This window comes from Austrofundulus limnaeus, unplaced genomic scaffold (assembly GCF_001266775.1).
Source record: "Austrofundulus limnaeus strain Quisiro unplaced genomic scaffold, Austrofundulus_limnaeus-1.0 Scaffold1092, whole genome shotgun sequence".
Lineage (NCBI taxonomy): Eukaryota > Metazoa > Chordata > Actinopteri > Cyprinodontiformes > Rivulidae > Austrofundulus > Austrofundulus limnaeus.
In genome coordinates this window covers 1-13,635 of record NW_013953494.1, presented here as the reverse complement: position 1 = coordinate 13,635, position 13,635 = coordinate 1, and the positions used below count along the sequence as shown (strand labels likewise).

The 13,635-nt window shown below is 37.4% G+C and overlaps 1 protein-coding gene across 3 annotated transcripts in view; it reads right to left on the bottom strand.

Annotated features, from left to right (window-relative positions):
• Window positions 1–13,420, bottom strand: part of LOC106534104 (myosin-binding protein C, slow-type) — a gene marked incomplete at its 5' end in the record, with an annotated part of 15,796 nt that extends 2,376 nt beyond the window's left edge. Inside the window, 25 exon segments of one of the 3 annotated variants that reach the window (XM_014030619.1) lie at window positions 1,030–1,216; window positions 1,318–1,454; window positions 2,078–2,237; window positions 2,336–2,475; window positions 2,553–2,748; window positions 2,820–2,908; window positions 3,004–3,171; window positions 3,259–3,393; window positions 4,205–4,393; window positions 4,467–4,571; window positions 4,674–4,833; window positions 5,554–5,690; window positions 5,784–5,890; window positions 5,969–6,134; window positions 6,245–6,411; window positions 6,625–6,730; window positions 6,824–6,948; window positions 7,237–7,245; window positions 8,651–8,783; window positions 8,870–9,036; window positions 10,972–10,980; window positions 12,075–12,131; window positions 12,720–12,771; window positions 12,866–12,983; window positions 13,272–13,420. In XM_014030619.1, coding sequence (XP_013886073.1) covers window positions 1,030–1,216; window positions 1,318–1,454; window positions 2,078–2,237; window positions 2,336–2,475; window positions 2,553–2,748; window positions 2,820–2,908; window positions 3,004–3,171; window positions 3,259–3,393; window positions 4,205–4,393; window positions 4,467–4,571; window positions 4,674–4,833; window positions 5,554–5,690; window positions 5,784–5,890; window positions 5,969–6,134; window positions 6,245–6,411; window positions 6,625–6,730; window positions 6,824–6,948; window positions 7,237–7,245; window positions 8,651–8,783; window positions 8,870–9,036; window positions 10,972–10,980; window positions 12,075–12,131; window positions 12,720–12,771; window positions 12,866–12,983; window positions 13,272–13,420 — 3,168 coding nt within the window. 3 annotated transcript variants of the gene reach the window in all.
• Window positions 13,421–13,635: the final 215 nt, after the last annotated feature.

Genomic DNA, 13,635 nt, shown 5'->3' with positions numbered 1-13,635 from the left:
GGTTCAGGAGGGAAACCAAGACATTCTTTCCCACAACAATTATTAAACCATTGTATCCATTATAACTATTTAAAAAATTCTACTATTTTAAAAGTCTATTTATTTATTTATTTATTTATTTATTTATTTATTTATTTATTTATTTATTTATTTTCTCACACTTGTCTGTGGTCAGATTAAGGCAACAGGTTCAGGAGGGAAACCAAGACATTCTTTCCCACAACAATTATTAAACCATTGTATCCATTATAACTATTTAAAAAATTCTACTATTTTAAAAGTATATTATTGTAGAAGGGCATACTGTATGTTACAATTTAGCATTTGATTTGTATGTCTTTTAACTATTTGTGTTAAAAGTTACACATTAAAAATGTAAGTAATTCAATTCAATTCAAAAATTATTGATTGCAAGGGAAATTACATAATCCAATAAAACTTAATTCAATGTGTTCTATAATCTTTATAAAGTCATAAGGTAAAAACAACTGCAACAGCACACCTGGCACAACAAAAATATACCTCAGATGAAATATGTTAATAACCATGAGTTTCATGACCAAATGTTTTTAATATAAGCAAATATTTTCCATCTAAATTCAAAGTCAATCCTGAAAATGTTTCCTAATGAAATGATTGAGTTTTGTCATAATTGTGCAGTTCATTAAGATAGAATCAGAAACTACAGTGATTCTAGAAACTTTTAATCCATAAATTTGGTAACGATCTTATGAAGACCTGGTGCAACTCATTCATGATACTTACATTTCCCCCTCTTGTATTGGTCCCTTGGTAGACTTCTATCAAATCTCAATGGATTTGGTTTCCCAAAAAATAAAAAGCCTGCCTCTTTACAGTAATTACAAAAAGATGTTTGTGAACATAAATGAGTGACTAGCTTGTCTTTTCAGTGTCGGAGGGAAGGATCTTAATGATTTCTATTTTAACTTTTCTCAATAATACAAAGAAGTAAAACTTTGGGAAACCAGACCCAGAGATTTAAAGTCACATGTTCTGGTTCACACTGACCTTTGACCTCCAACTTGCAGTCCACCTGGGCCTCTCCCAGATCGTTGATGGCCTTGCAGGTGTACATGCCGCCGTCGTATGGACTGGGCTTCCTGATCTCCAGAGTGCAGACTCCTTGGTTGCTGAACATGCGATAACGTGGGTCATCTAAGATGGTGATCTTATTCTTCATCCAGATGACTTTGGGCTGCGAGCAGGCAAAGATACATCAGCAGCATGGTTATGCAGCTAATGGACTAATTAAGATTTAAGATCCTCATAAACTAATTTAGTTATTCTTCTACCTACCCTTGGGTTGGCACGAACGCTGCAGTTCAGAGTAGTATTGTAGCCGGCGACGGCGAACGTGTTGATTAGTGGCTGCGTGAACTTTGGCGCCTCCTTGAAGTCGTGATTGTTGTACTCGGGGTTTTTCACCTGCATGCCTGTTGAGGGAAGAGTAAAGGAATGGGGATGCGCATGATACTGGCGCTGAGCGGTATCATGAGGGGAACTCTCTATGTGATGAGAAAAAGACAACGTTTTTGTTTAATACATTGAGACTAAGACACCACCCTTTAAAGGTCTGTCAGTCATACCCAGAACCCTGTAATCCCTCTCACTTCAGGGTGGAAGCAATCACTGACAGGACCTTTTGAGAAAACAGCTTTGGAAAATGTGATTGGATAATAGGAAAAACAACTTTGTTGAGATTTTTGCTTTGTTCCAAAGGTTTTGAGTTCAAAACATTAACCCCCCATCAGAAATAAAGGTCAGGAATCCTTTTTTAGTTTAGAGCAAATTAATAGAAAATAAAATGAAACAAGCACATATTTTCCTGAATACTTACCCTTTCATGTATGGAATGAATTAAATACAGGCCTTTTTGAATACAGTAAATGTAAAGCAAATGAATGTTGGATAGGAACTCTTTCCATTTTTTAAGTTTTTTCTCTAATTGTTAGTCATATTTTATATCAATATTTGTTTTATAGCTATATTTATTTTCTTGTCTAAAAGTCTTTATTTAATATTGTTGGCATTCCACAGACTTGCGGCACTGTTGTACCTTCTTTGACGATGAGAGCACTCTTTTTAGTTTGGGTAGCGGTTTCGCTCAGGCCACACATGTTCTCTGAAAAGATCCTGAAGAAGTARTCGTTCCCAACCACCAGTTCTGTGATGGTGATACAGGTGCGATGATAATGCTCGATACATGTGAACCATTCCTGAGAGCAGAGTAAATAAGATATATTTAATAATTAAAAACCACACAGGTTTGAATGATACTATTCAGAGTTTTACTTTAGTCAAATGGTTTTGTTACCATTGTCTTCTTGTCGGCTTTTTGAATGGTGTAGCCTGTTATTGGGGCATTGCCGCTGTCTTTCGGAGGGGTCCAAACTAGAGCTACATTCCCTCCCCAGACATCTTCAATAGTCACACTCAGAGGAGGGCCTGGTAGATCTAATATATGAAAAAGACTCTAACACTGCTCATATTATTTTGATAWTCTTGTTCAAGAGCATGAAGCATTTACTCACCTACAATTTGTATGTCGATAATWGCAGTGTCTGCGTAGTTTTCAACCTGCACAGCCATCTCATAGTTCCCAGAGTGGCTCCGCTCGGCTTTACGGATAAATATGATACTGTCACAGTCTGTGTTACGGATGCTAACATGAGAAGGTTCTACGGGCTTGCCCTCCTTGAGCCAGGTGACCTTTGGTCGGGGTTTCCCCTGTGCAGACAGGAGCAACAKAAAGTGTTTTCTGCTCAGATGTACAACAGTTAAGGAACTGGGAGATTTACCTGGAAAGGCACCACAAGGTTGACTGCTTCACCAACTCTTCGAGTGTATGTCTGTTTCAGATGTCTTGGGACGCGGATCTTGGGAGGTTCTGCGTAATTTTATTTGAGCATAAAATAGTTAGGATATAAAAATAAATGATAGGCATTGCATTTCCACTTTTAAACCAAGGTTTTTGGAGCTTACCAACTACCTCTTTGACCAGAACAGAGTGCTGCAGAGACCTAGGAGCACTAGCTCCAGCTTGATTAACAGCTTTAACTCGAACTAAAATTTTAGATCCAGGAGTTAGACCGGTGATGGTGTACTTGGTTTTTTCTGTCAGCTCCTTGTTGGATATCACCCAGTCGTCAGCTGTCGGAGAAAAACACAACGTTGATATTTGATCTCCACGCTACGCAAGTCTTATTTCCTGTAGAGTTCTTCATGAGATTGACTCACTTCCTTCAATGCAGTACTCCACTAAGTATCCATCAAGCCCGGCAGCGCCAATGGTTTCCGGTGGACGCCACTTTACAGTCACTGTGGTGTCAGTGACATCATCCACAACCAGCATGGTGGGCTCACTGGTCACAGCTAAGGAAAAATAAAGTCTTAAACAATGTAAAAGTCATAGCAATTGTTCTGCATTTGTCTTCCTGCATGGAAAAGAATAATTACAAAAGTTCATATTTTGTAATGAACACATGAGGAGGCACGTTCAGCAGAAATGTCAATAATTCAAAGTTAAATTGGGTTCTAGATATTCTTGAGTCTTGCATAAGTCTTGAAAAACTCTGGCTAAATTTAATCCCACTTTTTATTTATTTATTTATTTATTTATTTATTTATTTATTTATTTATTTATTTATACATACCAAACTCATCAAGGATGTGACTTAAAGCAAAGGTTCAACAAACATTTGCAACTTGGTCTAGATGTCTACAAAACCTTCACATTTATACCAAATTGTGTTTGGGGTTATTGTGTTTCTTGCCTTGCTGGGACCTTTGACCCATGCTGGTTTGTCACTGTCTCCCTGCCAGATCTCATTAGTCTATTCCTTTGTTCTGAACCATAATTCATCCTTTGATTAGCATGATCTCCTAAACTTATAATCCACAGATGATTTGGCAGCCGTTAGATTTGATATCCTTTAAAGCTCCTGCATGTTCACCAGAGGTCAAAGTCAGAATGCTGGGAATGTTGGAGTTAGGAGGGAACAGCTGTGTTGCAGGGGCACCAAGGACAGATTAAGCATGCATTATCACATGACCTCTCTTTGGAAAATAATTATAAAATTATTGTTAGATCATCTAAATTTATGTAAGTGTTTAAGAATCTTCCCTGGGTAAACTGGTACAATGTCATTATTTATGTTGCTAAGAAGACACTTCAGACACTCACCAAGGGGAGTGAAGGCTTTGGAGGGTTCGCTGGGTTTGGACACGCCGATGGCATTGACCGCAAAGATCCGCACTTCATATGGCACACCTTCAATCATCTTCTTGGGTTCAAATGAAGTCTCTTTGATCAGATCGAAGTTCAGTCTCATCCACCTGGAGCTCTGTTTCTTTTTCCTCTCAACGAAATACCCTTAAAAGAAAAATAAATCTCATCATTTAGCATCCTTGTGTAAAGACAGGCTTTCATAACAGCCATTAATTACCTAATATGGGTGAAGCTCCATCATACTTGGGTGGTTCCCATGTCATAAAACACCAATCACCGCCCACTTCTGGGACCAAGGGGGCCTCAGGAGGGTCAGGAATGTCTGCAATGAACACGTGATCAGATTAGAAATTCGAGGGAAGAAAAATCTATTACTTACTGTATGTTTTATTTTTATGTTTGGTTTTTGCATTTGTTCTCTTACCAACAACCTTGATTTTGACGCTGGCTGCGGCCTCCCCAGCTTCATTCTGCAAAACTATTTTGTAGTTTCCCGTGTCCTCCCGCTCTGTTACCTCAATGGTCAGGCTTGTCTGGTCACCGTACGTTTCAGCTCGAACACGATGGCCGGAATCAAGAATCACCTGAAGCAGAAGAAACACAAATGGTTAAAAGAGACACATCATGCTTTAAAAWTTTTCATTTTGACATTTACATCTTTCGGCTGGGGTCTATATAAAGTGTAACTGCAATGCTTTGGTTTGAATTCCTCATTGTTCTAACTCCACAAGCCCCTCTTCTCCTCTTCTATCCACTTCCCACCCTGTTCCAGCATTTTTGTAGTTTGATAGCAGAGTTATAGCAGAGTTACCAGCAGCGCAAAACCTTTTTATTTACAAACTGAATAAGAGACATCAACAATGGAAGACTTGTCCATCCAGCCTTACGTGTTATAGCCAGAGTCTGATCCACAGTGAGAGTAGAATCAAGATGACGAACCTGCAGGACCGTGGATTCACTAAATTGATTACCTGGAAGTTTTATTAGTAGTTCCACAGCAAAATACTTTGACATAATAGTTCAGAAAACGCAATAAAGAATATAAAAAACTGAACAGACTGAAAAATATYTACCAAACAGAATATAAAGGTATCWACGCAGTGCCGGGAGAAACTAAGTTAAACTTTTCTGCACTTKTAGAGATTCCAAAACCACAACAAAATGCAAAAAATGGCTAAAAGTCCTAGATTTTGCATATGTCCCCTTTAACACTAATTTAGCTTGAAGACTGGTAAAAGAAAGGATCACCACATTCTGCTATTTTAAATAAAAATATACACAGACATGTTCTCAATGAAGCTCACCCTTTCTCCCTTTGTCCACACCACTCTGGGTGCTGGTTCTCCACTGATGGGGATCTCTAAGCGAAGTTTATTTCCAGCCACCACTGTGACTGTGTTGTCTGGAAAGTTCAAGCTGTCCAGGAGTACTTTAGGAGGATCTGCAAAAAATGTTCAGATTTCTATCTTTAGATAGAAGACAGAGAACCCTCAGAGAAAGAATGCATTGCTCCATTTTCTATGTGTGTGTCTACCAATGATGTGGATTTTGGCAGACAGGCTCTGTGAATAACCCTCAGGTACGAAAGTGTAATCTCCTGCATCGTGGAGGGAGCTTGTCTCAATTTCCAGTCGGTGAATCCTTCAAAACAAAACAAAAAACATTGGATAATATATAAAAAAGAGCTTGTTCTAAATTACTTCAAAACAAGATACGTACTTATTCCTGTGTATGATGTTGAGTCGATCGCTAGGTTGGATCAGCTGACCATTCCGGTACCAACGACCCGGGACATTTCCTGGGAAAATCTCACAGTGCAGCTTAATGGGTTTCCCCAGCATCACAGTCATATCCTGCAGGTCCTGGTAAATTTTCAGTGGTTTCACTAAAGAACAGCACAGAATTTGAACAGAATAACATTCATGTTTTTGAAAAATATTTTTTTACGGTAATCATTGAGGGGGGGGAAATGGAAAAAGAGAAGCTTCAACCTACAGTCAACTTGAACATGAGCCTCTGATGTTCCACCAGAGGCCATAACTGAATATGTCCCAGTGTCATCTCTGGAGGCGTCGTCAATGACTAGGTAGTGTTTGGTTCCCTCACATTTAATTCGGTATCTTGAGCGAACTCCTGTTGGAACCTCAACACCGTTCTTCATCCTGACAAGGCATTTTTAATTATTACAGATACAGTTTATCAGTGATGAGTGTGGCAGTAATGATTTTTGATAAGTCTTGATTGGTATTTCATTGGTGAGATAGGGTAGATAAATTAGGTCCTAATAATTTTWTTTCCAACATTTCAAAGTTGTTGAGGATGGTGCCTACTCTGTTTCAATCTTAGCATCTTTAAAAGCATTATACATTTTTTACCATTTAACTTGAGCTCCTTCTTCAGACACCTCACACTCCAGCTCAATCCTCTCATTCACGGTGGTCTTAACAGGCTCAATGTCTTTAACAATCTTTATCGGTAACTCTGAAAGGTGAAGGATGAAGGAGAAAAACACACATTGGCAGGTTTTGTCAGGACAAAGTGTTTATGTTGATTAAAAAAAAGCAGTCAAATTACCTTTGACAAACAGCTCTGTTGTGCATTTCTCTTCCCCAGCAACCACAGAATAGGCTGCATCATCATTAGAGGAGCAGTTGTTGATGACCATAATCCTTTGTGTGCCCTTATGCTCAAAAATGTACCTAAACAGGAAGTCAGTTAATTTTGTCAGTGGTTCACTAAAAAAAGGTTTGTCAACCTGTAAAAGTGTACAACAATTAAGATTTAGACTCATTCAAACTTAATGCCTGGAGAAACTGGACATCATCCTTAAGATCTTCAGATCAATAACAAGATTATTTTTTATTGAGCATGTTTTTGCATCTGTACTGCAGAATGTCAGGGGTGAGACCACTCATACAGGCTCACAAGCATTAATAACATTAAAACAACATGAAAAAATGGAGAGCCGATGAGACGGATGAACTTACTTCCTTTGACTAAAGGTCAGCAGTGGAGCCAGAATAGGGCCGGATCACAGGAAGTAATTATGACAGGGAGGAGCACCAAGATATGACAGACAGATACACAAAGACAGAGAGACATCATGCCTGGAGGGGTAGAGTATGTGGTTTGTAAACAGTGTTATATCAAAAGAAATTAGTTCTAGAAATGAAGAGTTTTACAGATGTTTTCGTAGAAGGGTAGCCTTTCGAAAAAAATGGCAAAGGAGATCGAAACCAGAAAACAGCAATATCCTCCTAAATGGCTTTAACTTCACGTGGCTTTTGTCCTTTATGGTTTAGTCCTGTCTTGTTTACAGCTCCACAACTTCACAAGTTTAATTAAAAATAATAATAAATACTGCAGTAACTGTTCCCTTAAACATTAAATTATTGACACTTACGTATGGGGAAAAATGGCAGTTTTTGTATTATCTGAAAAACATTTGCCTAAACCCACAATGGGATTTAGAATTTTCTTTTCCCTTTTTGTATTTTTCTTTCCATTCTGTCTTTATGTCTAATATTAATGTGTAGTTAGTTAGGTTTAAAAACAATCTACTTGATACGTTTTAGGACAAAGCAATGGTTTTCTTTAAACAACACAGTATTGCAATAATTGTTAATAGGAATACAATGTTTCATTATCCACACATTGAAAACTGATGCTTCAAAACTCCTTTAACGTAGATTTAACTAGACATTAAAAAAAAACAAATCTAGACTATTGGATAAAGTGTGATAGCTGAAATAATCTCTAATTTAAAGACAAACAAATAGCAAGACTATTTAACCATTTATGCTTAGCTTGATAAAATACATCTTTAGAATTAAACTTGTTAAATCATAAATAAATAATCTGAGCTGCTACTTCTTGAAAGTCCATAGGATTATTGGACAATAATTAAATGCTCATAAATGCTATACTGTTTTTGTATTTACTAGTCATTTTCCAAAGCCACACTTGGTTAAAGACCTGTGAAGGAGGTACCACCTTTTCCTGTATTGAGCAGGACATAAACAACAGTTAATGCCAATTTAAGACAACAGCTTACATCATTCAGTACATTTATACACTTTAATTGCACATGGCCWTATGAATTCCCTAATAAACTGAAAATGCTCCTCGAGCCTGTGGAGAAAATTAGAACACCACTCTTTCTACACCTCTAACACCCTAAAAGTCATAATCTGTACTATGAATTTATGTAGCTGCAGATTGTTTGAAATTGTAATATTAAAGGGGTAAATACAGTATGTGAGCCATGATGTGACAAAATGAAAAAAAATCCAGAGAACTGATTTTAATAGACTGGCAAAAATGAAAACCATGTTGTTTTAAAAAAATGAATGTCTTACATTTGTGCAACAAATAAGACAAACAAACAATGTGACTACATACTTGGGAGTTGGCCTGATTTCTTGTCCGTTCTTGTACCACTTTAGATCAACTGTGGGGTCAGCCAGATCAACCACCAGGCGGATTTTTGAACCTTTGTCTACTTGATACGCCGGTTCCAGCTTTTTTGCGAAAGCTTGAAGTCACAGAAGTGGTCAGTATATTTTGACATTAAGTTCAAGTTTTAATCTTTGCTGCAGTGCAAACATCTAATTTACCCACCTGCACTCTTCTTCTCCTCTTTGGGYATTTTTTTCATCCTCTTCAGCAGACCTCTCAGATCTGTGATGCCGTACATAAAGGCAATTTTTTCATATTCGTCCGGCCGGGCATTCTTCAGGATTTCCCACACGTCCACCTCCGGGGTGTCGTCCTGCTGTTTGTGCTCTCTAATGTTACCAGATATCAGGTAAAGAAAAGAAGAAAAAGTGAGGACATGAAGCATATACTGGTGATTGCAACATGTTCTGAGGAACCACAGTAATAATTAGGGAATTTGTGTCCTTAATCAGATCTCACTTCAATCCCCCCCCCACACACACACACACATTTTCTTCCAATGTTGTTCTAGATTTGAATGTTCCTCAGGACATGTCACACAAAGAGATGGGCATACTGACCTGAATGTCTGTGTCGATCATTTCTAAAGGTTCGTGTTATTGGTAGCAGGGCAGCAGCAGTAAAATTATAAAGAAAACAAAGGTTTTTGTTTTAGAGAAGTGTAGTACTAATAGGGTCTGCAGGATTTCTCATAGGTCTATCTACAATGAATTTTGCTTTAAATTGCGTTTAAACTAAATTGGGAAAGATGCAAGGTGTTGCATCACCATTTTTTGTAAACGGCTAAACAATCTACACTACTTGCTCATTTCTGTCTGATAGGATTTAATTTGGTCAGCAGCTATGGTCTTTATTCTTGTATTCCATCGAATGTGTGACAGGTACACTAAAAGGATACCCAATGTTTAGCATTACCTTGCTGAAATGAGCAAAGCCTGCTCTGAAATTGCACAGTCTGAACAGCTGTTTTTTGCATTAATAAAATAGATTTTTTTTTGGTGACTGTACGGCTTATATATATTGAGATGAGGCTTGTGTATAATATAATATAATATAATATAATATAATATAATATAATATAATATAATATAATATAATATAATATAATATAATATAATATAATATAATATAATATAATATAATATAATATAATATAATATAATATAATATAATATAATATAATATAATATAATATTGTTTGAATAATTGTGGCCTTACCAAGATTACCTGTAACAGTAACGCAAAATTGAGCTTCGCCTTTTATTTGTAAAGCCACAAAACAATTTCCCAGTTCATCTCAGTCCATCTCTTTCACTAACTTTATAAACGGTCATATTTCTGGCCCATCTCCTACCAAGAAAAACAGCTATAAAATGTCCAGGTGCAGTTTTGAACCCTGGTGAGCATGCATAGTGGCATGGAAGGTAAATAAATATTAAAGGGAAGTTAAATTTGGTGTGTGCCCATTTTTTTAAGAGTGGAAGATGAAACAAAGGTTTTAATCAAATTAAAATAAAAGAGGTGACTGCAACTTTATTTTGAGACAAGTTAAATCTCATATGACACTGTTACTGTGTGTTTTCTTGTTTGCATGCAGCATGCAGGGAATTAAGGAGAAAGCTTTATAAAACAATCATTTTGCTCTCGTGTTGTGGCCCATCCCTTTGTTTATCTGTCACTTCAGAGATGCTCTGACACTCGTACATGTTAAAGTCTTTACAGCAGGAGATGTTAGATGATGTTATGCACATCGACCTGGTTATGAGTGTTAGTTGAAACAAAGAACAGTCAGACCTTTCTTAGACATTTCCCCAAATGTCTGAAAGGTTGGAATAAATAGCGTGAATAAGTATTCCTTATGTATCTGCTTGTTTCTCATCTGTTTATTTCCAGTAAGTTATGAAGAAAGCTGAAATAAACATGGCGGTACAATCCTTATACTTATAAACTGAAATAAGTGACAATGTAGTGATAACATTATTTTACGGCATCATTCTCCTGTGGCCCATTAGCACATCAGTAATGATCCAAAATGGATCTCATTGCATCACACAGTGATGGTGCTGGTCCATCCCCATCATTACTGACGACTAACTGAGCAGATAGAAATGCTGCCTTCAAATGAAGTGTTACCAAACTACAGGAGGCCAACACTCTTGCTCGTCCAGTTCCTAGAGCTACACATCATGCTGGGGAATCTATAGGATTACTCACCTGCAGTAAGGTCTAAACGTTTTAAAACCTACGGTTTTCTCTCTACTAACCTTTGATTTCTGAATATGTAGGGAAGAAGAAGAGACAAGCCCAAAATAAATGTGGAATTTTGGGAGGGAACAAAGTTAATGACTGTGAGCCTATTTGCTCACATTTAAATCCTGGAGTTTAGGTTCAAGAAAAGAGGTTTTCAAACTGTYAGGCAACTCTGACAGCAGAATACCGGTACTTTGTGTTTCTTTTTTTTTTTTTTTCTGGCAGTCAATCCAGACAAACACAGGTACAGTTGAAACCAGATGTTTACATTCACTTTTTAAAAAGACGTTATTTTTCTCACATTTAACTACACTAAACCTTTCCTGTGTCAGGTCGGTTTGAATTCCAAAAATATTATTTTTTGTTAAATGGCCAAATAACAAGATCTTCTTTTTTTTCTGAGACACATGTTTACATACTTTTTTTTAGTATTTGGAAATTGCCTTAAAGCTGTATGATATTTTTCCTTGTTGAATGGTCTTTCAGCCTGTGTTGGTACAGGACTCATTTCTCTGTGGATAATTGCACTCTCTTACCATCTACAACAGCATCTTTACAAATCTGCCAATTCTACAACTGACGCAGCTGTGGTTTGATTTTTATTGCCCAAATCTGTCAGTGCCACAACTGGCCTAGCTGGGGTTTGGTTTATAAACTAGCAATCTTAGTTTATGTAAACTTTTGAAGAAAGTAACAAATTATTATGCTTTTAAATATGGCTCCTTCCAAACTAGTTTTCTTTCCTTGTGTTCCACCCTTTCTGTGCTCTCAATATTAATTTATTGTTGCCTTTAACAATCACAGCTTTAAACATTTTCTACACGTGTGTGTGTGTAAAATGTTATTTCTCAACTGGAGAAATAAGCCAGTGTTAAATATGTCTGCTCAGTAATAGCAGGACAGAAAGTAAATTTGGAGTCAGGTAATTCACATATTCTGGTCTGTTATGGGTTGTAATGAGGAGTGTCCACAGTGTCAGTATTTGAAAACCCCTGATATAGCTTGAACTCATACAGTAGATTTTTCAWSTTTTCAAGGAACAGGAAAAAAGGGAAAAAGAAGCACATCCAAAATAAAGACTGACAAGGACAAACTCGGGGTCAGGATGTGTTCTCACCTATGTTTAAGGAGACCACTAAAGTCAAGCTCCCCTGCATCTTCTTGTCCTTCACTGCTGTTGTTAACAAGGAGAGATTATTGAAGATTTATTCAGATCATATACAGCCACTCGAAGACAATGCTCTGAGAGCAACACAAAGCAAAGTCTCTGACGTCAATCAGTGAATTAGCTCCAAGCTAACTCATGATCTGTGTTTACACATAAACCTTTTTTTGTCTTTTTTTTTGTATAAAAGCTCGAAATAAGGTCATTTGTGTAACACACATAGAGAACTACCCCGGTTAATATTGCCACAATATTTCAGCAACGTTGAAGCAACTTTACTGAAATACTGTGATGATGCAATYAACTGGGGTTCTTTGCATTGCTTTACATTGTTCGGAGGGGCAATTAAAGTGCAAGGTTATTGCAGTTTAATTGCGCATTGAATCATGTAATTGATATGTAATTACCTTGAGGAAAAGGTTAATGACTTTATTATTACTAGTTTGTAAGACCCATATGTCTGGAGAAAAGTTCACTGTTGCACCACAAAGGCTGGTACTTTTAATGTGCAACTTTAGAAATATAAATTTAATTGTATACAAAGTTCTTTGTTGGATTTCTAAAGTAAAATGTTGTCTCTGTTGATCATTTTATTACCTCCTCTTGAAAGCTGACCGAATATCAATGTTCTGTGAGCCTTGTTCAGTTTCTGTAAAACAGTAGCACGAAGATAATAATTATATGTTTATTTTTAATATTGATGCTTTTTTAATTCGAAGCACTTATGATCTAATTTGACAAACCTTTAATTTCCAAGTCAAAGGAACAGCTGTCAAACTTGTCCTTGTAGGTCACCTCGCACCTATAATTCCCAGCGTAGTTCTCTTTGGCCTTGATGATGTGCATCTCAAAAGTGTGGATCTGCCCAAAGGATGTTATTTCAGAAATGATGATTGTTAAATACTCCATAGCAGTGGTTCCCAACCTGTTTTCCTCAAAGCCCCCCTTTGTTATTTCCAATCTTAAGCTGAGCCCTCCCAATCTCTCGCTATGCACCCCATCCCTCCCAAAGACACGTTCAGTCTTTATCCCTTTATCAAAACAATAAAAATAATAAAGGTTATGGGTCCCCCTGTGGTCTCTGGCAAACCCCTGTGCCCAGGTTGGGAACCACTGCTCTGATCAGGAGGAAGTTTTTTTTTTTTTTACCTTGGTTTGTCGCTCAAACGTCTCTTTAAGCTGCAGGTGTTTTCCTGTTTTGCTGGCCAGATCCATCCATTTTCCTTTAAACCACTTAACTGTGGGTTTGCGGAGAAGATCTTTTGCTTCCACCTTTGCAACAAAGGTGATGTCTCCCCCTTTTGATCCAAAAGTGCAAACAAATTAAATGGAAAGCGGCAACTTTGGAGTCTAATGGTGCGTTCACACCGAACGCGCGAAGTCTACATGCGAAGTCTATGGTGGACGCGCTTCAAGCAACATCGGGAAGGGCTGCGGCGCCTCAAGCTCGATTAGAGCAGTGCGATTTGAACGATTTGAACGATCTGAGCATTCGACGCGCTTGATGCGCAAA